The sequence below is a fragment of the Myripristis murdjan genome, chromosome 18, assembly GCF_902150065.1.
Source record: "Myripristis murdjan chromosome 18, fMyrMur1.1, whole genome shotgun sequence".
Classification (NCBI taxonomy): Eukaryota; Metazoa; Chordata; class Actinopteri; order Holocentriformes; family Holocentridae; genus Myripristis; species Myripristis murdjan.
In genome coordinates, this window is record NC_043997.1 from 23,107,670 (window position 1) to 23,134,755 (window position 27,086).

General features: G+C 40.4%; 1 protein-coding gene across 3 annotated transcripts in view; it reads right to left on the reverse strand.

Annotated features, from left to right (window-relative positions):
* The window catches only part of acox3 (acyl-CoA oxidase 3, pristanoyl), a 35,476-nt gene that overhangs the window by 7,977 nt on the left and 413 nt on the right, over positions 1-27,086 (reverse strand). For all 3 annotated transcript variants that reach the window (XM_030076585.1, XM_030076584.1, XM_030076586.1), the window contains exons 2-18: positions 25,064-25,277; positions 22,695-22,792; positions 22,075-22,210; positions 21,602-21,676; positions 20,100-20,189; positions 19,342-19,485; positions 18,525-18,613; positions 17,129-17,225; positions 15,644-15,826; positions 15,129-15,251; positions 14,850-14,970; positions 14,593-14,715; positions 13,355-13,468; positions 11,298-11,413; positions 4,224-4,398; positions 4,043-4,110; positions 2,214-2,300 (exon numbers count right to left, since the gene is read on the reverse strand). In XM_030076585.1, coding sequence (XP_029932445.1) covers positions 2,214-2,300; positions 4,043-4,110; positions 4,224-4,398; positions 11,298-11,413; positions 13,355-13,468; positions 14,593-14,715; positions 14,850-14,970; positions 15,129-15,251; positions 15,644-15,826; positions 17,129-17,225; positions 18,525-18,613; positions 19,342-19,485; positions 20,100-20,189; positions 21,602-21,676; positions 22,075-22,210; positions 22,695-22,792; positions 25,064-25,234 — 2,010 coding nt within the window. In that variant the 5' untranslated portion in view covers positions 25,235-25,277. The remainder of the gene's footprint in view (positions 1-2,213; positions 2,301-4,042; positions 4,111-4,223; positions 4,399-11,297; positions 11,414-13,354; positions 13,469-14,592; positions 14,716-14,849; positions 14,971-15,128; positions 15,252-15,643; positions 15,827-17,128; positions 17,226-18,524; positions 18,614-19,341; positions 19,486-20,099; positions 20,190-21,601; positions 21,677-22,074; positions 22,211-22,694; positions 22,793-25,063; positions 25,278-27,086) is intronic.

Genomic DNA, 27,086 nt, shown 5'->3' on the forward strand with positions numbered 1-27,086 from the left:
GAAACAAATAAAAAGAGAAGGTCTCAGTCTTTCCCATCGCCTACATCAAGTGTGTATGTGTGTGTGTGTGTGTGTGTGTGTGTGTATGCTTTGTTTTCCTGGAACAGAGAAGAGGGAGCAGCCAAAGCCCTGCTGTCTCCTTCCAGTAAAGAGACTTAACCTGACTGTAAACATAAGGCTGACTGGGTCAAGAGAATTAGGAAAACTGTGGGACAGAGGCAGCGGCTGCTTTCACACCTAATAGTCGGTTTGCATGGTCCAGATTACACAGGTCGTTTGACACATTATGTTACTTTTTTCATTTGGTTCGGCTGACTTTCACACGGCTCAAATTAAAGTGGACCAACATGTAAACAAAACTGATGTGCCGGCTTATTATTTGTCCACAGAGTAACCACCAAAAGTTTGTGGTCATAATACAAGGGAGATCCTTAACCATGAAACTTTACATTTATGGCAGTCATTCTACGTTTGTCTGTGCATCAGAGCAGGAGAGGAAAAAGAACATGAGAGACTGATGAGACTCTGATCACTACGGAGACTGGGCTGTCATGTTTTCCAAAGAGAGTATGCTGCCATCAGAGCCTGAAACCAACAGACTGGGGCAACTACAATGGTGTCATGATTTCTAAACCACATTACAAAGGAGACAAGCAAGGTATAAGGCTAGATCCCATCTAATGTATGCTTGCAACTTCTTTGCCCACATTGCCCTCTGCAGTATGCAGAGGGCAATATGTACCATTAGCTGTAACTTCTTTTGAGGTACCGTAATGTCTTGGCAAGATTCATTTCCATTACAGCAAATCATGCATTGGTAAGGTTACTGTTCTCACTTCAAATGAACTGCCCAAGAGTTCACTTGGAAGTGATCCAAGTCCTCTTCTTTCAAGTGGACTCAGGTTGGAATATTTGGTGCACACCAGGGTTCGATGAAGGCATTCTTGCCTTCCCAAACAAACCACACCAACAGGGTAAATGCTTTGATTTGATTCCACCGAGCTAAACATGGCAGGTGTAAAAGCAATGAGACACAAATAGAGAGAGTACTGTATTGCTTAAGTTTCACGAGGTTGTAATTATCCTACATGTCACTACAAGTAATTTTATATAGTGACATCAAATTTCAAAAAATAATCTGACTACAGTGAAATGGCTGCTATGGGGGCTAACATCATCACACATGAATCAGATGTGGCTCATTGAATCCACAAGAGTCTCAGCTTTCCAGTCAAACCCAATTTACTCAACTCCAAGACTGTTTAGGCCCCAGTCTGCACAAACATTTTACAACAGGCCACAAGAACACATTTCGACTGCAGGATTTGTGGCCCAAACTGCATGGGATTAACATGAGCTGGGCATGTCTGCAAAGGGGAGAGCTATGGCTGCCCAGAGAACCCATTTTCACCCAGAGATCTGGAGGTCAGAGGTCAAGGGACCCCGCTGGAAATGGCCATGCCAGTTTTTCCGTTGCCAAAATTTAACCCAAGTTTAAAGCAATATTTAGTTCTCTTGTTGACAACCTAGCACGGCATGCTTAGTACCAGTGGACTCCCTAGGTCATCTGATTTCATATGATACCAGTATCAAATTGATTCAGAAATCTAAAAATCAATTAAAAATTGTATACAAAGAATTGCAAAACTTAAGTCAATAGATTTTTTCCCCGACCCCTACTGTCAAAGTAGAGGTAGAAAGGGGTTTGTACATTTTGGTCTGAAGGCAGCACTATAGGAAAGGCCACGAAGTTCCCAAAGTTGACAGGGTTCATCCTCTGGGGAGCATGAAAGTGCTTTCCAAATTTCATGTCACTCTGCCCAATAGATTTTGAGATACATTGCCATGGAGTAAAGTGCTGACTGGACAGACAGATGGACCAACACATACTTTAAATGCTTTTGTATGCATTTCATGCAATGTTATTCTGCGTGTGTGTTTGTGTGTGTGTGTGTGTGTGTGAGAAAGAGAGAGAGAGAGAGAGAGAGAGAGCAACAGAGAGATACAGAGAGACAGCATTTGTCAAATTCAAAAGAGCAGAATTGGGAAATAATTGGGTCTGAAGTGGTGAGTGTGTTTGTGTCTGAGTGTGCCTATACATGTTTTTGTGTGCATGTTGTGTGTGTAATTACTGGATATATGTACTGTACATTGTTACTGTGTGGTTATGTCTGTGCCTATGTGTCTGCTGTGGGTGTGTGCATGGCAATTACCTCTCCATCAGCCTTGCCAATAGGAGAGTTGAGGATGAAATCAGGAGGTGCAAAAACATCCACCAATGCTACCGCCTCGTCCTTGAGCTGAGGACACAGGGACAGAGAGGGACGACAGAGACAAAGACACGTTGAGCATGAAAAAGGGTTAAAAGCATAACAGTATCCGTTAGTGTTTCATCCTTGATCGAACAGACCAAGCTAATCGAAGTGAATGCTATGGGAGTAAGGTTATTTGAATGAATAACACACAAATCGGTATGTTTTCAATTTGCAACTTTGGTTAAAAAATACAGGAGAAATTTATTTGGTTTACATTGTGGAAACTGGCTGACAGTCACTACATGTGAACATATTGTGACCAATTGTACAAAAGTTTTTTATTTCAAGCAAAACTGAACTTAAGTAGAATGACAGGTTGTGTCCTCATTAGTTGCTCTGCGCTCCCCTGGGCTGCTAATCCACAAACCTGTATTTATATCTCTCCATAGCAAAACAACTCCCAAAATAACACTTTTAGTGCATAAACCAACACAAGCAAAGTGGATTATGGCAACATAAACAACAGTTCCAGATATCCATTTTTTTGTGTGTAATTACAATTATCTGTGAAAGTATTATCAGGTTGTTTCTTCCTGGCACAGTTGGAAGTTTCCTGCAGATACTTCCTGTCAGATCTACTTTTCAATTCAAATAGGAAAATAACAAGAAGTGAGCCATTTCATTCCCTCAAAAAATGGGCAAAGGGACAGTGTTGTGGATTGGCAGCCCAGAGGAGCACAGAGCAGCTCATGAACAGATTTCACCTCCATATGGACTCATTTGACACCCAAGGAACACTCTACCGAAGTTAAATTTTAAGTTTTATATGTAAAGCTCCTTTTTGTATAAAATTCTACTTCAACTCAAGTGAGTTTCTAAATCTTACTATTGAAGGAATATCCTTACATTAATCTGTGGATAAGGCAGGATGCTTTACTCATCATTTCATTATTGCTGATGGCTTGCCCAAAAATCCTTGAGGGGATTTCATCATGGGAAGCACCTTAACACTTAAGTACAGTAAACCTTCCTTCATATTGCTATTCAAATTACTTTTAAACACAAGTACTAAGCTGAGGAGATCGTTTTAGGGACTTTCTGACAGTTTATGCAACTCTCCTAAGATAGATTATTTACCTAAAGGGCAAACTTCAAATTGCTAACTGAGGTTGTTTATACAAAGGCAATTGGGTTGCAATGGTGTGAAAGAAATAGTTTTGAGGATTATCTTATATTTTAGACAGGACTGACTGATAAAGCATTATAATAACCTGACTAACTCAAATGGGATGCTCCCAAAGCTGCTCCTGGTTGGTTTCAATTGAACTTTTGACCAGGATTTGGCATGGCTGGACACCGTGTTTGACATTGCTGTGGACTTAATGAAAATACTGTATTTTTCCATTTTTTAGTCATGGAGCCATTTTTTAGTCATGGAGCCATGGAACTTATACAGGCGCAGGAAATCCTGGTAATGAATTTTTTTTTTAGGTAGCTTAGCAGCTCCTAAAGGCAAACATTGTAAGTTTTACAGACTGACGTCCCTGAAGCTGCTGAAAAAAAAAAAAAAAAACTGACTGATATCTGGTCTTTAATAAGGCACCAATACTGGTCTGGCAGATCAGCAATCTCTTGGTCTGACTGACTAAGGTGACAGACTGCTGTCCTCCAAACTTAACACAGTGAAGAAGTTTGGTCTTTCCAGCACTGAAAAACATTGTATGCACTCTTCTCAGTCATATAACAGAGCAATAGCAGTTATTTGACGATGGCGGATCATTTTGTACCTGGGAGCAAAGAGTAAGAATAGCAGTCTGGATCATCTCTGCTGGCTTCCTTCCAGAGAAATAACTTCCTGTGGAGAAACAACATGGTGTTGAAACTATGAACAAACCTTCAAAGGCCATCTCGGGAACACACTCACATAAAGATAGTACATCATATAAATATTTTTGAGTTACAGCTCACCCTGGTACAGTGTGGCCATGTGGTTGCTTAGACTCCAGAGCCCATAGAGGGAACACAGCTGTCTCAGTACTGGTCTGAGGCCAGCTGGTGTGTCTGGGCTACTGGTCAGCTCATGAAACCTCTGAAGGACAATGTGTTCGATGTAGACAATGGACAGAGAACGGCAGTAGTACACCTGAAACACACACAGATACGCACAAAGGACATTAGCTTAGAGTAGGAATTCTCAAAGGTCTTATTGGCTAAATGCATCGGCATAATTAAGTGACAGGGGAAAAATGATTAAAACATTTCCTTTGAATAACCATTTTGCTTTGTTTGTATTTTTTGAACAAAATGAACACTGTCACAAAGCCTGAACTACTCCACTGAAATATTCCTTTCAACAGAATTATTAATAAAGCAAGTCTCTTGGTGAACTTATAGGGCCGTACCAGTGATTCTGCATGTTTAGTGTAATGTAGACAAAATATATGCGCTTCATGTTTCTGATAATCTTTTCCCGAAGCAAGCAGTCAATTCCATTCATTCCACTACGATATGAAAATTAACTTTCAGAGACTTCACAGACTGGGCGTTTCACCCAAAAATTCAAATGTGTAAATGGTGGGATTATGATTCTATGTTGAGTTGAAACCAGTTGATTTCACTGGTGGAGTTTCACCTGGTAGAGTTTTTGGTTGGAATGAAAACCTGCAGGCTCTTGTCCCTCCATGGCACCAGTTTGACACATGTGCACTAGACACTGACTGGCTGATGTCGAATTTTTACTAAAAAGTCAATATCAGCACTCTAGATCTGTCTAACCCTCAGACTAAGTGGTAAAAAAAAATCAGGTGGATGTTCTCCTGTGGATCAGACAGGCTGCCAGCCAGAGCGTGTTTTCATAACCTAATTTTGAGCTGCTGGGTGTGTGTATGACTGGGTGATGCCCATCCTTCCTGTGTGACATGATAGGTTAGCAGACAGAAAACGAATCTCTCATTCCAACATCCACCTCCATCTGACACACACACACACACACACACACAGAGACAGATCAAGGTTCTTTGTTTCTGAGGCCTTCCTGAACCAAGTATTTTCTGACCATAAATCTGTTTGAAGTGACAGTTCAGTCCAGTCCTGTCTGGACACTGAGTCAGTCAACACCTACTTTATATGAGCCAAGGCAGGATTTGTCTTCACCCTGGTGAAGATATTTCTCATTTGACATTTGTCCAAACAATCACATGTCTAGTTTTTGTTTGTAGAGGACACAAATATACAATGAGTTTGAATTGTGCATGGATTTAAAAGTCAATTTATACTTCGGCAAAATGCCACTGTAGCTGCACCATCGCTGGCTGGGGTTCCTGTGTGGCTCACAGGGACTGCCACAATAGCTTATATGCACCTTCCCTAAAATATAACTGCTCAAAGTAATATAAGACCACAGCGACTCTGATTGTTCTGCTGGCCGCCTTTTACTTTTTATGTGTTTTGTGATCAATTTTCACAGAGGATGAAGACAATAATGCTGATGCTTGTCATTTCTCTTCAGTGGACTTCATTTGCTGTAATGTTGCCAACTCAAACCAGTTCACAACCATGTGGGTGTATCCCTCAGACATTTTTGCCAAAATCATTTTTATCAAAATTTTTAACACCTAGCAGTTTTTGCTAAATTACTTCTTGCTGAAGGGGACAAGAGGGCCACTTCAGCAACAGAAATAAATGAAATAAATTAAAATAAATTGTGTCTATTACTGTATAACCACATGCCATGTCAAATACTGAAAGAATCACTAGGTAAGCGCTAGGTTCCTGTAGCCTAAGGGAAGTTCACAAGAAATTCTCCACAGGAAAGGTGGTGGGCAGGTAACAAATCCACGGTACCCCTCATACTTTAAGTGGGAGATACATTTATACTGACTGTAAGATGTCACTAGATTTGTGGTGAAAACTGTCCCAAAACATCTCTCTGGACACCAGCAAAGTGTCTGAGAGTGAGCTGTTTCAGATAACATAAACATAATTACTTCTGTGTTCATCTGTCCCTCATTAACATGAAATTAATAAAATCTTGACACTGCTGCCCAGTTTCCCAGCAGTCAGCTCAGTGTGACAGAGACTCTCCTGTGCATAATTATAAAAGCTTACAACATGTGTTGTGCACCATGTGCAATCATTTTTGAGGAGGTTTAGCGAACTTTAAACATTTTGACAAAAAAAGTAATGGATGAACAGAACAAAATGTACTTGTTAGGGATCCAGGGCTGAAAGCCTTGGATTCCTAACATGGAAAGCGGCATAAGCACTGTACATTAAACAACTGACGCAGGTCAGTACACACTGAATTGTCATGATAGCATCCATTGCAAAAAAAATGAAAAAGGAAAAAATAACGAGACCTTAATGTGCAAAGCTGAGCACGTACTACACTGGCAGCAGAGCCAGCCATGTATAAAGATGTCCTAACACACAGTGTACTGATGAATCACATGAATAATGAAGCTAATGCATGTAAACCTTACAGATAATCCTTGTTTTGAACTCACACACACATGCTGGGGTTAGACAGATGTATAAGGGGACATTAATAGTCATATTAAAATGGGATCTGATCCAGTCACTGGATGGATACATTTCTACTGATGGATATGATGCAGTTTTATTGAATGAATGAATTGTTGAAGCTAAAGATCTTTAGTATTAGCACAAAATATTGGCTGTTGACAACTTTAATTCAAAAATATCTGGATCAACCTTCAAAACATATGTGGGTCAAACCCTAAAACACACACAGACACACAGACACACAGACACACACACACAGACACACAGACACACAGACACACAGACACACACACACACACACACACACACACACACACACACACACCCACACACAGACCCACACACAGACTCACACACACAGCAGGCGGACACAGGGTTTGAACTTGGGAAAACAGTGTTAGAGTGAGAGTCCTTGGAGGGCAGCCAAGCTAAACTCTGTCTCTGCTTTTCACACACATATAAACACACAATGGAGGGAACTGAGGTCAGCCAAAACACAGACTCTTATTGAGTCCAATGAAATGAAACACAGAAAAAGGATGGACAGCATTTTATGCTTCATATTAAACTGTCTCATGTACACTTAGGAGGCAAGAGGCTAGCATAGCACAGGCCTGATCCAAACAACAGGAAGGAGGACTACGACATGTTGTGTCTCAGCAATTTAACCTTTGTTTGTATCTACGTTAAAAATGAGTCAAAGTCAGGATTTTGCTGACTTGTGAACTGATTTGATGTTTCTTGACATATACTTCAGACTTGATTTGACTTGTGTTTTAGTGACTTGTGACTTGTCTTGGACTTGATTTGACCTCAGTCAGGGTCGCTTGCAGGACATTTTAATTGATTTGTCAAACAGAACTATAAAATCTCTTTCTTATTCATTAAAAGATCACACCACTGATTTTGAATTCTTGGCCATTTACTGCACATTTTATATTGCAACAAATTATTCTGCAAATCATACAGGGGGAACTAAAGAGTTCACAACATATAATCAAACTCCCTCTGTTTTTAAATATAATTTTCGATGCAGAAACACCCACCTTCTTATGTTCTGCTTCTGTGGCTGACAAAGTCATCGTCATTCATAAACCACAGAGCTGACAATTGGCTGTGGAAAGTAAACCTTTCCCTGGGGACTATTTTACAGTGGAGGGGCCATTTCACACCACTCAATTTCAACTCATCAAAATGTAACAGTGTTGCTGCTTTTAGGAAAGCTTTAATTTAATTCATATTACTGAATTACAATATTGCATATTTAATTTAGCGTGGATAAAAGTCATCTATCAATCACTCTATCTATCTAATGACGACTTCATTGCAGTGATGGAATACAGGTGTGAAAAAGTTTGAAGTCTGAAAGTTGATTTTCATATCATAGTGGTATGAATGAAATAGAATAACTGGATAACCAGAGTGCTAACATACGGCTAGATTTTGTAGATATTGCACTAAATGTGAAATCACTGGTCTGGTCCTTTTTAACAGCAATGGGGAACCATGTGCCATGGAGAGCCAACAGTCTGCAGGTTTTCACTACAAGCAAAAACTACATCAGGTGATTTCTCATGGGTCCCCACCCCTGCTTAAAAATTATGCTGATAACTGCAGTACACATATTAACCATCTGACATAAAATGGAGCTGACATAAAATCATATTACATAATACTGTATCATATATATGATGGATGTGATACTACCTCTACATTGGTAGTTTGGTGACCTATATCTACTAATTCATCACATTGTCCAAATGATGCCTAGTCAGTCCCTGATCATACTGACAAAACATCATTTGGGCATAATCTGACAAGTTAAGAAAATGTCAAAGGTTTTGGAGATTTTGGTTATATGACTTATAAGTTGATATATTTTTTCTGATATGAGAGTACTTTCCTTAAACATGTCAAATATATTAGGTCATCACAGAATTGTACATCACTGTACAGGGATGTATCTGGCTTACATTACTACTGTCATAAAAAACAGACTATCTATGACTAACCCTCTGTAACCCCTCTATACACCCTCCCACACACAAGCTCACTCAATTAAGGGTAATATTGCTCCAAAAAAAAAAAAAAAAAAAAAAAAAAAAAAAAAGCACTTCTAGACAGAGCACCATGACATGCACAGATGTCATAATATTAGGGCTTACAAAAGCAAGTAAATGAAATGACAAACCACTGAGACACATTTCCCAGAACCAGCACACACCCATCTGACACAGTGTGACCCCCCAACCTCGAGTCTCCATCCATGACATAAATAACCAAACCAGACGACTAAACCAAAGAGCACACAAATACAGCAATGTGTTCAACTGTCTGGTGTCAACTTATGAAAACAGACTAGGTCCCCCTGCAGCACATGTTTTTAAGTGATGGGCCTTAAATCCTAAAGTAAGATTTTTAAAACTTTTTTGGACAACCAGTCACCAATGTGGCCGTTGTTTTACTGCAATTTACAACTAACATGATCTCACATGCTCAGTGGATATTTCTTAACCCAGAGATCAAGTCAATATCACTGATCATTGAATGTGTAAATCTGATTCAGCTGAACTAAACTGAGTCAGGTATGGCCCAAATAAATATAAAAGCTGAAGCGGTATACATAACTGTACTCCAAGTTTCCTGTTTTCAAAAATTTAAAGGGCCAATAACAATTACCCAATTAGACTCTGTTGAAGGCTAGCAAGAGGCTGCTGCGAAGCCAAAGCTAGCGGTTATTAGGAGTTTATTAGGATCCCCATTTGTCTTCACCGAGGTGAAGACTATTGTTCCCGGGGTCCAAATTGTGGTGGTGTTGTGCTGTGAACAATGTGTTTCGGAAATCCACATTTTAATGCCGTCAAGGCTGAGAAATACCAAAGCTACCCTTTAAGTTCTGACGTTTGAGTCCTGGCCAATAAAAGACATGGGTTTGTCTTTAAACTTGCTAAAATATTCTGTTTAAATCTCTCTAAATTTTCCACGTTCTTCATCAACTTTCCTTTTTTTCATCCATTATGCTCCATGCTAACATACCTGCTAATGGGAGAGAGGCAGCTGGCTTTGACTGTATAAAAGTGTGTTTTAGAGAGTGAGAGTGCTACATATATTGGCTCCTGCATAGCTAAATGGACTTAACGGACTCAGTTTTTGATATTTGGTATTGCCACAGATTTAAACATCCACAGCAGCTTGATTCTTGAACCTCTGAAAGGACTATGTGCATGCCAGCTGAAAGTGCCTGAATACTGCTGTGATTCAGCTCCACACGACAGTCAGAATTTAGTGTTTGGAGGACTAGGTGTGAATGGCAAGAAACTGAGACATGAAGGAATTCATGACATGCAGTTTAAACGAAGCGATATGTGGAATGTCTTCTGGACCAGAAACCCCTTCCTCACAGATCTCTGCATAGAGTTGACTTGAGGTTAATTGGACTGTTGGTAGATTCTTGTTCCACTTCTCATCCACAAAGCTTCTTCAAATCTTCTTCTGACAGATTGGTGGGGAGTCCCAGCTATTAATTTATCATCCCAGAATCAGAAACAGTCCAGATGACCTCGATTCAACTCTATGTGGACAAACATGACCTGGATGACTGAGAACGTACACAGACATCTTCCTCACATAAGAAAATGTCAGAGAGAGAAAGAGATGGATAGATGGGGATTTTAATGCTACTCCAAGCCCAATTTAAAAAGTTTCCTTTAAACAAAGCAATATTTCTGAATGAATTGTTAAGGGATGGATATGCAAATGTTATGCATAGACTACTATTGTATTGCATATTGTACATCTATATTCTATAGATATTTTGCAGATATATTTCATTATACATATAATCTATGCGAAGGTTCAAAGGGGAAAGGTCTACAGATATTCTATGGATATATTTAATTGTTGTTTGTATGTTTTATTTTTTTGTTACTCTTATATAGTATGCAAAGGTTTTTCTTTTGTCTAATATTCCTTATATTGATCCAAATTATTTATTTTGTTAGGGTTAGGGTTAGTGTTTACCTTTGTCCTACTATTGTTGTGGGGTTTATTTTGTGTAGTCTGCTATTTTTCCTGTGCAATGTCTGGACAACCTGTTGCTGGAACACAAGAATTTCCCAATTTGGAAATTTCAACAAAATACATCTGAATCTACATGGTGAAAAATAAAACCTCTAATAACTGGATTTAACACATTCCAATACTTTTTTAGGCCTCAAAGTAGACACTTCATGACATATGGACCCCTGAGAACCATGCAGTCACACATCTGGAGGAACTATCAATGACTTGGGCTCAGACGTGAGATCAGAAGGAAACTTTAAACTTAACTTGCATGTGCAACAACTGTATGCAGAGAGAGAGAGAGAGAGAGAGAGAGAGAGAGAGAGAGAGAGAGAGAGAGAGAGAGAGAGAGAGAGAGAGAGAGAGCGAGAGAGAGAGAGAGAGAGAGAGAGATTGTAGGGAGTCATGTTATGTCATGTGTTTATGTAGGCATGGAACCATGCATGATTTTCTTACCTGGCTGTTGTTGCGGGCCTCAAAGTCGTCCTTGCTGGAAGCCTTCTGCTCTCCTAGCCTCCTCTGGCTCTCGTCCAGTAAGAAACAGACAAGCCACTTGTAGGCTGCCAAAGGTACTGCAGAGGATGCACATTAGGCTATGTTAGGAAATCAAGCTTAATTTGACTGTTACAGCTCTTGATCTGTATCCCTGAGAGAGCTGATCCTCAAAGATTCAACTCCTTGATTCTAACAAAGGTGGAAATCAGGGTCTGCTCTTAGACTATGACTGGGACCCCAAACCAAGCAGTCACCTCTTTGGGATCTATTTTAACAATCTAAGCGTACAGTCTGAAGAGAATGGCACAAGGGCATTTACGGTGTGTCCATGACCACTTTTGCTATTACAATTGCGCATTTGCCAGGTAAGAGGGAAACTGATCTTGTGTGTGAGGTGAAAGTGGACAAGCAGATCTCTACTAACAGGAGGATTCCACCAAAGCTCCCTGAGATGAAGCAGGCGTCCCCTGTGTGCATAACAATCAGAGTGTACGTGTGTTTGCACCCGACTATTTAGGCACACATTCCTATATTAATAATGACCTTAAATAACAGTGAAAACTGCACCACCAACTCCAGATCTGGTTTTATAGGTCAATTGCGCCATCACTTTCAACTGCCCCAAGATGACAATGCGCCAATAATGCACCTGGCCACACCTTGAACAGGAAAATGACAACTACGCCAGTCGGAAACAAGCAAAGACACTTCCAGTGTGTTTGGTGCTGCTTTGTGCTTGGCCCTTTATATCTGTTAACTTTGCTTTTCTGGCCAATGATTTTTTTCACCCTCTGTCATTCAATCATACAGCTGCTTTAACAAAACGGTGGGGCACGTCTGTTCACTTTAAAAGGCAGAAGGACATTGTTTGTACTGTCAGGTGCTCACTCACTGGTCTGTAAGGCCAGAGGTACATTATACAACCAAAGGATGCAGGACATCTCACATTTGCCAAACTACCGAGCTTCCAAATTTCCTCTAGCATCAAAGTAGTGTGCACACTTCAAGATGAAGCAACAACACAACGCACATTACAAGACATAACAACAAGAGATGGTAGAGTCTCGAGTGAGGGGAGTTGACAAGGCATTGAAGTCTCACAGGTATGACGTCATGGGAAATTCACACATTCATCAAATGAAAGAAAGATGTGAAGCCCTAACTGTCAAGACAGAATGCTTCAGCTGTTGCAGATAGCTGCAATGTATTATTGCATGTTCCATTAGTTTTGTTATTTGAATAAATTCCTTACCTTGGAAATTTGATAAAATTTTGAATTGAATGTGTGACAGGCTTTAATATGTCCGTATGTTTAGATTGTGTAGTATTCCTAGTGTTTTTTAAAGTCTGAGACATTGAAGTATTAACATGTTGAGCCCTATTCATGGGATTAGTTGGATTTAGTTTTACATGGCGATGTCAGGTAATTTTGTGTATGTCCTCAGTAATTTTAGTCATGTCTGAATCGACTATTTAGTTTAATGTAGAATGACAAATGTATATAGGCATAAAATAAACAAAACCTTAAAAGTGGACATGACCCTCAGGTTGCTAGGGAGAAGTATGCGGGGTAGACTGAGGTCAACAATACACATACACACACGCGTGCACGCACGCACACACATACACAAACAAATGTTTGACACATGTGGCACAACAGAGAAGTTCCAAAGATTACATTCCCCTCTGGAATACACACCCCAGCCTGACTATGAGAGTGTGTGTGTTGTGTGTGTGTCTGCTTTTCTATGGATGGACACAGAGTCTTGCAGTTATTTGAAATAAAAGTAAAGACAGAGCGAGAGAGAGAGAGCGAGAGAGAGAGAGAGAGAGAGAGAGAGAGAGAGAGTTAACATAGGTGAAAAGGGCAAGGAGAAAGCAAATGATCAGATATTATGTGGTCAATGTGATCACTCACTAATTGTAGGGACAAACTACATGAAAATACAATTGTAAAACTAACAGAATATTATTATCTGGTTATTTTTACTTGGTTGTTTGATTTATCAGCATCCTACCTGCAGAGTCCATACACTCCTCCATTGTTGTTGCTGTGAATTTGCTTGCCAGGATCTTGTTGAAATCCTCCAGGAAATTAACGGTTTCGAGAGGAGACTCGATTGGCGCGCCATCTAAAATCACACAACACAGCATTTACAGCAAAACTGAACGTTGGTAGAGCGTTGGGTTGTACAGTTCCCTGGGTGTGATATGAGTCCACATGGAGGTGAAACATCCTCATTAGTGTGCTCCCCTGGGCTGCTAATAATGGATTTCTTTATCTCCATTCACTTCCACAGCAAAACAGCTCCAAAAAAATAATACTTTTAACACATAAGAAATGCAAACAAAACGCATTTCTGGTGTAATTTCAATAATTTGGAAAGTATTATTTTGTTGTTTGTCCCTGGTGCAGAGTTTCTGTGTGAAAGCTACCTACAGAAGCTATCTGTCAGATTTACTTTCCGACTGACATAGGAAAACAACAAGCAAAGCTGTTTAATCAGGCAAAAAATGAGTGAGGTAACATTTTTTGGTTTTTCTTCTTATGTGCGGGTGAAAGTGAAACCAATTGTTGGCTTTCTGGCCATTATTTTAACTACCCCAAGATATTTTACCTGCTAACTTTAGCTTTGATAGGATGAACAGCTAATGGTCTAGGGTCTATGTCAGATTTTCTTTTTTTCTTTTTTTTTATTGTTTCCCAATGTAAACATGTCAGGGAAATCACTATCTCGCGTCATGTCTTTCTATTTTTCAACACAGAGTGCTGTTGACGTTCAGGTACAAATATGGGGACAAATATGGATAAACAGTCAAAAATGCTGAGGAACAGTGTTTAATCACGGTCCTCTCTTGTCATCCAGAAGGTTAGGAGTTCAGATCAAAACCATCGTCTAGTAGCCAAAAAGAGCCTGGAGGAGACATGATTCAGTTCCAGCTAGCCAGCTACATAGATTGGTTACATCTACTGCTGGTAACTAGCTGGCTGCAATTTCATGTGTTGTCATCGTGATAATGAAATGTATCCTTTTTCTCCTCACTTTGAAAAGATTCTGGGTCCCAACTGAAACCTGTGTTGTGTCTCACATTTTTTCGTGCAAACACATCCTCTATGTACATGACCTCTTAGCTTAGGACAGCGATAAAAAAGAGCATAAATGCTCAGCAAACCTTGCCTTGACAGATTGAAAATGTAATAAAAGCGAAACCAAATGATCAGTCATGTAATCTCTCAGTGGATGAGGGCACTGACCGTGGTGCTTGGCGTGGACCCAGCTGAGCAGGTAGTTGCTTGTCTGCTGCAGCAAGACATTGTTGTCACCTTCATAGGTACAGTTTGGGTCATTGTCATTACGGATGTCACCCAACCTGTTCACTGGAGAAGAAAATACAAAAGGAACTTAGTTCTGTGTTTGTGTTTGTGTGTGTGTGTGTGAGTGTGAGTGTGAGTGTGAGTGTGAGTGTGTGTGTGTGTGTGTGTGTGTGTGTGTGTGTGAGCATTTAACTGACTAGCTAGGTATCCATGTCCACCGCAGGCTTCCCTACACTCCTGGATGCCTCTCTGGGCGGTCCACGAGCCCAGTGGCTTACTGGAGCAGGAGATGGCATGAATCTCCCTCCCAAACTCCGCCTGAGAAACACACACACACACACATACACACACACACACACACACAAATCATAAACAGACAGAATAGCAGATGCAAGAGAATAGTTAACTAAGCATGATCTGTATTCTCTGGGCGCAAACACACATACACACAAACACACACCCTCCTCTTCACTCACTTGTCTGTCACTCTTGTCCTTCATCATCTGTCCGATCTGAAACTCAACAAAGTTCATGAAGAAGGATTTGGAGAAGTGGTCGAGAGCATACACTGCAGCCAGGTAGGGGATCAGACGCCATTGCTGTAAGCACACACAGTAGAACTGAAGTCAATCAAATAAAATTAAATACAGAAGACTCAAGTTGTTGTAATATATATATATATATATATATATATAACAACTCTCTGATCAAGTATGGCAGTTCATTGAGGAGATCCACAAGAGAAATGTCTCCTAGTTAATAATGCCTCAACAACATACCAAAGTTCAACTGTGCTTTAATAACCACTAGCCACTATTAACAGTAGCCTCTACACAATGTCTAAGATAGCTAATAAGCTGACATTATCTAAATAAAGCCTTGATTCAGTCTGTCTCACTGATGAAATGATGCATTCTGCCTAACGCCATCATATCTAGCATCGCATCTATCTAGCATCTGTCACGTCCTTGGCCATCCCTTTCAGTCTGACCTGCAGCTGGTACTCCAAAACAGGAATCTCCTCGGTGTCTTTGGGTCCAAACTGTCGCCTGGTGGCTGAGAAGCGAATAGCCACTGTCATGGCCAGCTTCAGGTTGGTCACCGCCATCCTGGAGATGGATACCCTGCCACCGGACAGGGCACCCAGCGACGCCCCAAAACGCTTGTTGGGGTCCTGGAGGAATGGTGAGAAAAGACCAGTGACAAGGTGTACAAATGCATGTTACCTGTGGCACCCAATACTGAGTAATGACAGAAAATTCTGCAGTCACCCTTTGGTCCCCTCATTAAATAAATGTAAAATGAGGAGTTATGGGGAGATATTTATGGAGCTCAAATTCCTGGAAAATCCAATGCAGCCTCCAACAGTGGTACTGAATGCAAAGCAATGCAAGGATAAACTGATGTATTCGCTAAATGTCATGCCATACCAATCTGCAATGTGAGAGTTGTTCAAAGTTTCATTTTGACAGGAAATTACTTAGTTAGGGGACAATTAATTGAGTAGGGAACAATAAGGAAGAGTGGTGCAAAATACATAAATAAAAATAAATGAAATAAGTGAAAGAGAAACTTGTGCTGCAGCTATTTTGCTGAGCTTTCTCCGTCTCTTCTCTCATATTCAAGGAATGTAGAAATTCCCTCCAGAACTGCAATATTTCTCAGGATTTCAACAATTAGCCTAAATATTTCCCCATGTCTAAACAGTAAAGGTTCCACACCCAACTGTGCCAAGGTGTGAATCATCTAATGTTGACTTCACTGGTCCATAAACAGTTCCAAATTATTGGGATGTTTCTTTCAAGACCACAACTGTCCTAGCTATTTACATCTCTCATGGGGTAACGGAGGAATTTTCCACGCCTGGATGTCATTACCAGCCGTCTTCTCACCATGTCCATGTAGCTTGAGGCTCCTGAAAGCCCAATAAAACACTGCAGCAGCAGGCAAAAGCTGCCTTAATCTGAACACAGCATGGGACTCCTGAACCCATAACTGTTAAAGGTTATAGTCTTTGTTTACCTACCCAGATACTGCCTGCTGGCACTGTGTGTGAGTGTGTAACCTGTGCACCACAATACACTGGTGCCTGTGCATTTTCACTGTTACAGTTGTATGTTCGATGTGGGGCAGGAGGAAGTATCCATGAGTTTCAGTGAAAGAATAAACACTGCACATATATTGATATATGGGAAATTGTATTTTGTGAATACAAATAGGACACTGGTCCATGCTATCTAACTAATGTTCTGCACAATAAGCTTTACTGAGAACTGATTTGCAGCACAAGGCCACCTCTTCTCTCAATTTTAATTGATCTCCAAAGTAGAAATTTGTCTTGCCCTCCTCCACAGGGAGTTCAGCAACAGAAGAACAACTCTGGAGCTGGTAGGAATTCAGATCCACGCTCACTAAAGGTTTGCACGAGAAAGAGTGGGCATGTGCGGTGTACACAGTTCAACAAATGTCTACCAACCTTAAATGGTGTGACATAGCGCCCATCGGGTGCGACATCTCCGGTCTTATTCAGCATATTCTCCCGCGGGATCCTCACATTGTGGAATAGAGCAAACCTATCAGAGAAAGAAATGAACAAAGACTAAAAAAACAGGACAGAAAAGGCTCTGACATCTTGTGGGCACTGGCAACATGTGTGAGGCTCTGGTCACATATGGTGCTGACATTTGTCTCAGGTGATCTGTTACAGGTGGACAGCTGAGACAGCTCACACCTCACATCTGGCATAACTGTATTCAAAGCGAGTGGGCGGTCTCCCAGCGTTGTCAGGATGCATCAGAACACATTAGGACACGTAAGTGTTCACACCACACATCACTTTTTTGTACATTTAATACATGTGTCGGTATTAGCTGGCTACCAATTTGACACAAGGTGAATATGAAGAAGTCAGTATGGGAAAACCAAGGTATTATTGCAGTGCAAGGTATTATTTGTGATGTTTCATGTCGAAATGTTGATTATTCTTTATTTCAGTTCTTTGTACGTTTTGCAATAGGCTCTGGATATGTATTCTGAACTTTACAGTGAGCGACTGTATGAGATTAAGAAACAGTAAAATTATTTTACCTACATATTCTTGCATTTTTTTTCCCCGTTTTTTGTTCCATTTATATATGGTGTATGATGTCATTTAAAAAGTAGAGCTGAGTATCACATCATGGGGGGGCAGATTTGTGTTTAGGATGTTTATACTACAACAGGACTATGAATTAGACTGCCTTCAGTTACATTTTACAGTATTTGGCCAGCGGCTGGTGTTAATTTAGCACCCTGTACTTGACATGAAACTTTTGTTTCACGTCCTTCTTCCCTATAAATTCTTCCTCATAAAAGCACTGGCAGCCCAGATCAGTCTGAGCTCTAATGTGTGGCTGTACCTCCCTCTAGTGGCTTTGAACACTTTGACTTTAAGCTCTCGGGCAAGGCATTAATCATATTAATAATAACAAATGTTGATGAATACTTATAGACTGAAGCTACCAACATTGTATCACTTTTTGAGTGATACACACACACACACACACACACACACACACACACACACACACACACACAAGCAAAAAAAATGATGTTAATCATTTATTTAGAGATGTTAAACATTGGCTGGGGTCAAATTGACCCCAAACATAATAGGAAGGTTAAATTTGATCTTTTTTGTGCCAAAGGTATTCAGTAAAACTCAATCTAGTACTAGTACAAGCACTGACTGGACCATTTTTAATAATTCAGCAACGGATATCAGCACACTGATGTATCAGTCTAATCTGAAACCCATAGCATCATCGCTCAGCCCTACAGCCAACACTCCCTCAGAAATATATACTTTTCTGTGAAATACTTTGGTCACCTACCCATTATCCAGTCCGTTCTGGCCCAGTTTCTTGCCCATATCTCCAACCATCACACCAGGCATAGCCAGCAGGGTTTTAGGATCTCTTACCTGCAAGGCACAGAAAGGAATGGATACAGTCTCACATGGCTGTCAGAATCCTTCAAAAGGACTAAGCCACTCTTACCACAGCTGTCCCTTGTTGATACGCTTACACATTAGCATAGTTTATGTTATGTTAAAAAAATATATTATTAACAAAAGCATTTTCACTAACACTACACGTAGTGAAGAATATTACATATTCATATATTAAGTATATTACATTGTTTTTATGTTATCTTGCCTTCTGATTTCTAAAAGTATCATGAAATCTATGTACCTTTTGGATTGAGGGCAACACAACGCATCACCTAGTATGCATCAGGTCACTACAATTTTTCAGTAACACCTGGTGTCATGCTCGTAACACCTTGGAAATGCACGGTAAGTGCATTTTGAGTGCATAATTATTATCTACAGATAATAATCTACAATGTGGTTGAGTTTGTAGAGCAGCTGCACTGAATATGGCTTTCTGAGACAAGTTTGTCACTGCTTCTAGTGGGATTATAATCCCATTAAAGAAATAGAGAGAAATGTAAAAGTGAAGGAGCTCATCAGTTCACACAGTGGATGTGTGAAATATGAATATGAAAAAGTGTGTTGCCAGGAAAGTTGACTTTCCCTGCACAGATAACGTTTAAAAGACAGCCTGTCTGTAACACATGACACAACAAGTGTCACCTGGTTTTCCACATGAGCACTTCTAACTCGGTGAGGTTAGACTCCGACAGTACCTGAACGACAAAGGAATGCAGGCCATGGCAGACTCCATCAGGGGTGTAGAGCTGAGCAAACACCACAGCGTGGGTTGCCATCTTACCCAGGTTGCCCACCCAGAATTTGGCAGCTTCAAAGTCCGGAGAGTTGATCACAAATTCCTACAGGAAAAAACTTCTATAAGTCTTCCTGTAATGTTGGTTTAAGGTGGTGTACAGTGACCTGGCAAAACTGTCAGGGACTTTAATATATAATGACATCACACCACTATCGTGTTTTAAAGCACAATTGAACTGTTGGGTTTTATAAGTTACTTTGACGTTCCACATGGTAGTGAAATATTCACATGAACTACTCTTTGCTCCACTGAATTGGTAATCCACAAAACTGTATTTCCGTGTCTCCATTCACTTCCACAGCAAAACAGCTCCCAAAATAACACTTTGAGCACATAAATTAATGTCAACAAAATGAATTATGCCAATACAACAAGTCTCAGTACCCATGTTGGAGGAATTTAAATGTCTCTATTTTTGTTAATTTCCTATTTGAATTGGAGAGTACTTCTGGTGAGTAGTGTCTGCTGTTAACTTCCATAGAAATGACCCGATAGTATTTCAAATATGATTGTAATTATATGAAAAAACTGGTACCGGGACTTGTTGGTTTTCTTATATTGGCATAATCCACTTTGCTCACATGTCAAGCCAATGCCACTGCTGAACCCTACCTAAAACCAAAAGAATTAAAATAAAATCCATCAGTAGAAAACCACCTGAGTGCTGGGGTCATAGGTGGCCGTCGTCCTCATGGCTCTGGTGTTGCTGCCGTGGCTCAGCTCAGTCAGTGCAAAACATCCAAATGTCTGCAAACATGTCCCAACAGTTACAATTTAATTTCTGTAATAATAACTGAGAGGTCACAGTGTCCAAAAGGTTCAAGAGACAGCTGCTTTTGACTCTGTCACAGAGGCTGGGGAAAGGCCTCCAAGCTCCTCTGTTATCTATGGGTTTTGTTTTGCCTGCTATGAGGGCTCAAGTCAGGGGATGTTGCCCTGTTTTGTTTGTTGTAAACCTGTGGTCCTGTGAAGCCCTTCGAGATTGTAACCACTGATTTGTGACTCTAAATAACCTCAAACTTGAATTTGAACTTGGGAAATCTGGGCAGGGAAAACGGATAGGAACACACTCCCCTCCCACAGTAGCGGCCTTGTGGTTAGAGAGCCTGTTCATCCAGGTCTGGTTTTACCTATTTGCATTTCAAGTGACTGCAAAGAGACCTAGCCACCAGAGGGGCCCTCATCTCATTATTCCTTAAAGGCTCCAGGGTAACCAGAATAATTTCAGCCCAAACAAATAATGAAGATAAAATTGATAGCTATAATAATGCATATGAGTGGTAACACAAATAAATAATATGGCATTGCTGTGTTATTGCACTGCTGTCTGTCAGATAGTCTAGATAGGGATGACAAGCATATCTGCTAATGGCTGTGGTAGAGCTAGCAAGCCAGGCAAAGGGCAAGTTTACATAAGATACAGAGACCCAGAGTCACAAAGTTGTGTGCAGGGAAGAGTGGCTAAATCACCAACATGACCAAATCAGAAAGCCATGCTATTCATGCCTGATTTACTAAGATCGCACATAAAAATGATTAGATATTAAATTGCATGCTCATGTTGCCACATTGCATGTATTATTGATCTGTGTGTTGCAGGTGATCAACAAACAATATACGGTTTTGTGTTTTAGTGAGTTGACCGGACAGCTACAATGCAACATTTATACAGCGCAACTCTTAGCAGCTGCCTTAGCAAGCCTCTATTCATGTCCATTTCTTGCTTTGAAGTGCTACAGAAAATAAACTTGTTTTGTTTTTGTGCATTATACAGTTTCCCTATCTGATCCATTTATAAGTGCTTCAATCCACCATTGCAGCCAACTATTAGATTTAAGATAATATGCATGAGCAAGTGCATATAAAATTATGTGAAAATGAACTTGTTTTGACTGTATAACAGAGGAGGATGTGAACATACATCAGCAAACCATGGCACGCTTGCCAATGAATCTACTAACACTGATGTCATCCCTTTCTCAACTCTCTTAACCAAGCAAAGGAACCTCTTAGCTTGAAAATCCCCAAAACTACCCCATGCTCTAGTTGGCTAAAGGATGCTGGATCTTTTCTAAATCTGTCGTTGTTGGATATTGGCAGTGTCAAGAATAAACCATTTCTATGACTGCAAGTGGAGTGTCTTGAAGCCGCTGAGTTACCTTCATATGTTCAGTATTTTGTACAAACTCGGCATGTCTCTCTGATCCTGAGTTGGCAACAGTTGCCCCAAACATCTGAAAAACAGAGCAAAGACAGTTTGCTGATCATGAAACATCAATCATGTCTGCTAGCTGTGTCATGCTGACTTCCTACAGTATAAACAGTGTTTATGTCAGCAACTCTAGTCTCCATCTGATAATGTTCCTGTGAAATCATACTGCATCAGAGCCTTGACCTTGAAAACTGGCCTTGAGAAAATGAGACAAGGAGAAAGATAAGTGCAAAGAATGAGGCAACACCCATATATTGACTGATGCTGGAGGGTGATCATCATCCTTCCTGAATGCCCGATATTCACATGATGTGTGGTGCGCTGGGATATCTTATACCTGTGACGCCCTGGCACATGCACACGTGCATGCGCGCGCGCACACACACACACACACACACAAATAGACAGACAGATGCTTACCCCTTTGTTGAGGAAGTACTTGGCGCCGAGCGACCAGTCATACATGCCCAGACAGTCGTTGAGGATCACTGTCTTCCATGGGTTCGCCATCACATCGTCTTGTGTCAGGAAGTTGTAGCGGAAAAGCTGCTTCGTTCTGTGGATGTTTTATATAAAGTTTTGTTTGATTTTATTTATTATTACTTAATAAGTGTTGGTATGTGTGTATTGCATAGAAATGGAATTGGGTAGAATCAGTGTGGGCCTTTAGTTCACAATAAATACATTATATAGATATCTGAAAACAACATTGTAGTAGCAGAAAAAGGTTCAAGTGTCATAACATGAAGAATGAATAAGGTTGTAAAATGTTTTTGGCAGTGAGACATCTTAGCAACAAAGAAGTGAATGTTTAGTCTTTCTGCGATGACAATCTAGACTTTGATCTTTATTTCTTGGCTTGCCCTTCCACTTTGTTAGAACAGCTTCCTTACTGGATGAAGAATCCCCAAACAAACGTGAACTGAACTGGTTTGTTAGTCAGGAGAAAAGCAGCTCCTAACACAGCATGTGTTTTCATCTATTACATCACAGATACTTTTCTATCTGTGTGCTTTTGTGTGTGTCTGCGTGCCTGATACCTGAGGAACGTTAACTCTCTCATCTTCTCAAGAGAAAGATCTTCACCAGGTTGACGGGCAAAGAGGGGATCGTTCTCCAGTGTCCTGAACACATGTTGCTGCAGCCATGGAGGAAAGGAAAAGTTGTCACTACTTAAAGAATAAGGTTAGATGATACATGGTGCCAGTGCTGGTTTCATTTAAAATCACAAATCCAGTCAAATAAAGTCTAATAAACTCTAATAAAGCTACATGCGTTAATCTGGTACAGAGCTTATTGCACACTGGCCCTGCTGTAACTATTCCCATCAGTGAATATGCAGCTTAAAACTATGAAATAATTAGTTTAACGAAAAATATATATTTTGGGAGCCTTTTTAATGGATACATTTCAGTATCTGTTTGCCAACCTTCAAAAAGACGTTAACATTGCTCAGCAGGATTTCATATTTCACAATTTATATGAATATACAGAACCCCGAATACACCTCCATGAGCAGAAAAGTTCAGGGGCTACAACTTGGCTCCAGAACTGTTGCTGTCCTTCTACCGCTGCTCCATCGAGAGTGTACTGAGCTACTGCATCTCTGCATGGTTCTCCAGCTGCTCTGCTGCAAATAAAAAGCTCTACAGAGGGTCATCCCTGCAGCCAAAAAAAAAAAATCATAGGCCACCCTCTACTTTCCCTGGAGGACATGTACATATCTCGCTGCCTCAGGAGAGCTTGCAGCATCGTCAAGGACACATCACACCCTGGACATCACCTGTTTGAACTGGTGCCCTCTGGTCGCCGCTACAGAGTCATTTAAGCACAAACAGACTAAAAAACTGTTTTTACCCCAGAGCCATCACTGCACTCAATTCACAAGATACTTGAACACTGAGCATGCAACATCTCTCACTTGCATACTTCTCATCACCGTGCAATATTTCTGCTTGTTTTGTTTGTGTGTGTGTGTCTGTGTGTGTGTGTGTGTGTGTGTGTGTCTGCATGCATGTTTTTTAACTATTTTTTATTTTTATATATATAATTTATATATCTAATTTTACACTATTTATTAATCAGGCTTTCTTGCACTGCAAAGACCGTCATCCAATTTCGTTGTACTTAGTTGCAATGACAATAAAAGGTCTATCTATCTACATGAATGCCAAGTGGAAGCTGAGGGAGGGGAACACACTGAATAATTCTTCTTTGTATTTTGCTTATTTTGTGTGTTTAGCCTATCTGTAAAACATGTAATTGTAGAGTTATTGTGCGGTAAAGCCTAGATGATGGCCTTTAATTTAGTAACTGAGGGCTGTATACACAAGCTATGCAGGCTATGTACAAACTATCTGTAAACTGATAGTTTAGCCCCACAGTATATTTAAAAGGTGTGGCTCTGTGAGTGTTGTTTTAGTTAGTTTAAGTAGCTTAAGTATTTTTTTTTCCTCCCACTGTTCCATTTAATGAGCATCCATGAACTCCTTTGTGAATAACCATGCAAGAAAACAGTAAATGCAGAGTTTTTGGACTGTTTTTCCTTGTTTCCTGGTGCTCTACACTTCCCAGAACTGCTGCTTGTCATTCTGAAAGTTGGGGTTCTCAGTCCTTTCTCCCACAAAATTAAATACCGCTACATATTTCTTGACTTACCGAAAGCCTGGTCACTATTTTCTCCATGTGTAAATGATGCACACAATACATTATTTTGGAGGACAATGACAACATGTGCATAGCTAACTTTAGAGACACAATAAATCTTGTATCCATTACTTTGTTGTAGGTAGCAGTTCATTTCACTTGAAAGGTTGCATTCCCTTTGCCACATTTGGCTGTTTACATGTGCAATCATTAAACAAACACAGGCAGAAAAATAACAAATAGGGCCCTGAGTTTGCTGAGTCAGCCCATCTACATGTTGAATAGTTAGTATGTGAATCTTTTCAGTTTTTGGTCCTCCTGTGGTTTTTGACGTATCAGTATACAGGCAGACTATCAGTATCAGCTGGCTTTGAAACGTATTCCAATTTCAGTTTTGGTCCATTATTTTTACTGCTGTTATCTGGTCAATTGTGGAATTCAAATTTTGTTTTAAAAAAAGAGCGGCTATTTTGGTTATTTATATAAGACTGGTTATTTTTCAGAATGTTAGTTGGGGGGAAGTTCACCTGAATGGCAGGAGGCTATGCATAAAACTACTATATTACTATGATTTGCCTACAGCCACATCCTGCACAGGTTATGTCACTTCATGTTGCTCTGCACATGTCTACAGTCTACAGAAGGCAATGTACACAGTATGCACAGAAAATGTGTGCAACCTTTCATCATACTGAATATATTCAATTTACAGATGACCTGACATAGAAAAAAATCTTCAAATAACCAAGACAGTGATAGCTACCTTGAATGCAAGTATGTCCTCTCCCTCTATGAACAGCAGCATCTCCTTCCAGTTGAAGGAGGCTTTCTTCCTGTAGAGGTCCAGAGGGCCGCTGGGGAGGTCGGCCACGCCATCGGTCATCCCATCTTTCTGTTTAGACTTTGTCTCAAAGTAGCTGGAGTTACTCATCATGGAAGATAACAAGGCACTTTTGTTTTGTGCCCAAAGCACGTACCTTGAAATGATTCCAGAGACATTTAAATGAGACTCCGCTATATATGAGTAACATATTAATCACAGTAGGCTGCAACTAAGAAATATTTCCATTGTTGATTAATCTGTTGATTATTTTTTGATGAAGCATTTCATCAATAAAATGGTTAAACTAATGACGCCTGTTACACCCAAAGTGCTGTAGAGCAGAGGTAGTCCCGGACACTGCTCTACCTTGCAAAACTTCCTTCCTTCCACGTTTCAATCAGAAATGTAAAATCACATTGATACAGTGAGATATAAAACATTGAAAAACCAATCAATCATAAACTGAAACGAAAGTATGTCATTTATCATGCCAACAACGCACTGGATGTCAAACAGCTGATGTCGAAACAGCTGATCCTTTGCATGGTAAATGGCACGTCACAAGGTCCAGCAGTGTGCTGGACGACCTCAATTCTACAGGTCGTCTGTCTTTTTTCCTGTGCACATGCAGTATCATAGTTCTTTTTTTAAACAATTTTTTTCCCATCCTGAATTAATTTAAAGTAATGAAAAGAAAAGCTCAGTTGTCAGCAAGGGGGCAAAATAAAATAAGTTAAGCTAAATTTAAGCAAGGTAAAAACTAGTATGGCCATTTTCAGTGGGGTCCCCTGACCTCTGACCTCCAGATCTCTGAATGAAAATGGGTTCTCTGGGCAGCCACGGCTCTGCTCTCCCCTGTGCAGACATGCCCACCTCATGCTAATCCCATGCATTTTGGCCCACAAACCATGCAGTGCAAATCTGTCTGGCCTGTTGTAAAATGGTGTGTTTGTGCAGACTGGGGCCTAAACAGTCTTGGAGTTGAGTAAATTGGGTTTGACTGGAACGCTGAGACTCCTGTGGATTCAATGAGCCACATCTGATTCATGTGTGATGATGTTAGCTCCCATAGCAGCGAGTTCATTGTAATGAGACTATTTTGAAACATGATATCACTGTGAAAAATGACCCATTGTGACCACAACCTCATGAAACTTTACATCTACAAACTAGGTGATAATTCAAAAAACAAAAATCACAATAAATGGTAATATCAAATCGCAAGACATTAAGAATTTATAATAATTGCATCTAGAGATAAACATAATGTCCCAGTCCTTTAACAGAACCTTAATTAATGACCACGTAACACCTGTGCTGAAAGACTAACCCTAACCCACTGAGTGTCATCCAGCTGCTACCACACCTCAGGCCAGAGTTCAAGGTTCAAACTGCAAGACAACAGTGATATTCAAGACCAGCACTGGAGGGAAAAGCGACTGTCACCATAACCCCGAATAACCCGAACTGTTATTTAACCAGTAGGCTCTCTAAAGCACGGTCATATCAGTCGAACAAAACCACGGAGTGTACGGGTTGGTAGCTAGTTGACGAAGCCGTGTCGCTTCTGTACTTGATCTGATACAATCAAATCAAACTCTAATAGAAAATCTTCCAAATTGTACGTACGCTTGCTTATCGACTAAACTATATGGCCCATAACATATGACTCAAGCTTTCCTTAATCGTCAGGAGCCACTCTTCAATTCGGCATACAAACAAACCACCAAACAGCGCTTACTTTTGATAAATTTACAACTTAAATGTGACCGCCATGACTTGTTACCGTCGCCCACTCCTGCCTGCCTGCCTCTAAAAAGTGAAGCTTTTAGCAGCCTAAGAGGTGAGTGAGTGGCTTAGAGCCACCTGGACCAAAGCCGAAAAGACAAGTGGCAGCTACGGATATGTAAAAGGCTAAAGTTGTCTTTCGCGAGGTGTTTGAATTTGCCTAACAACCACATAG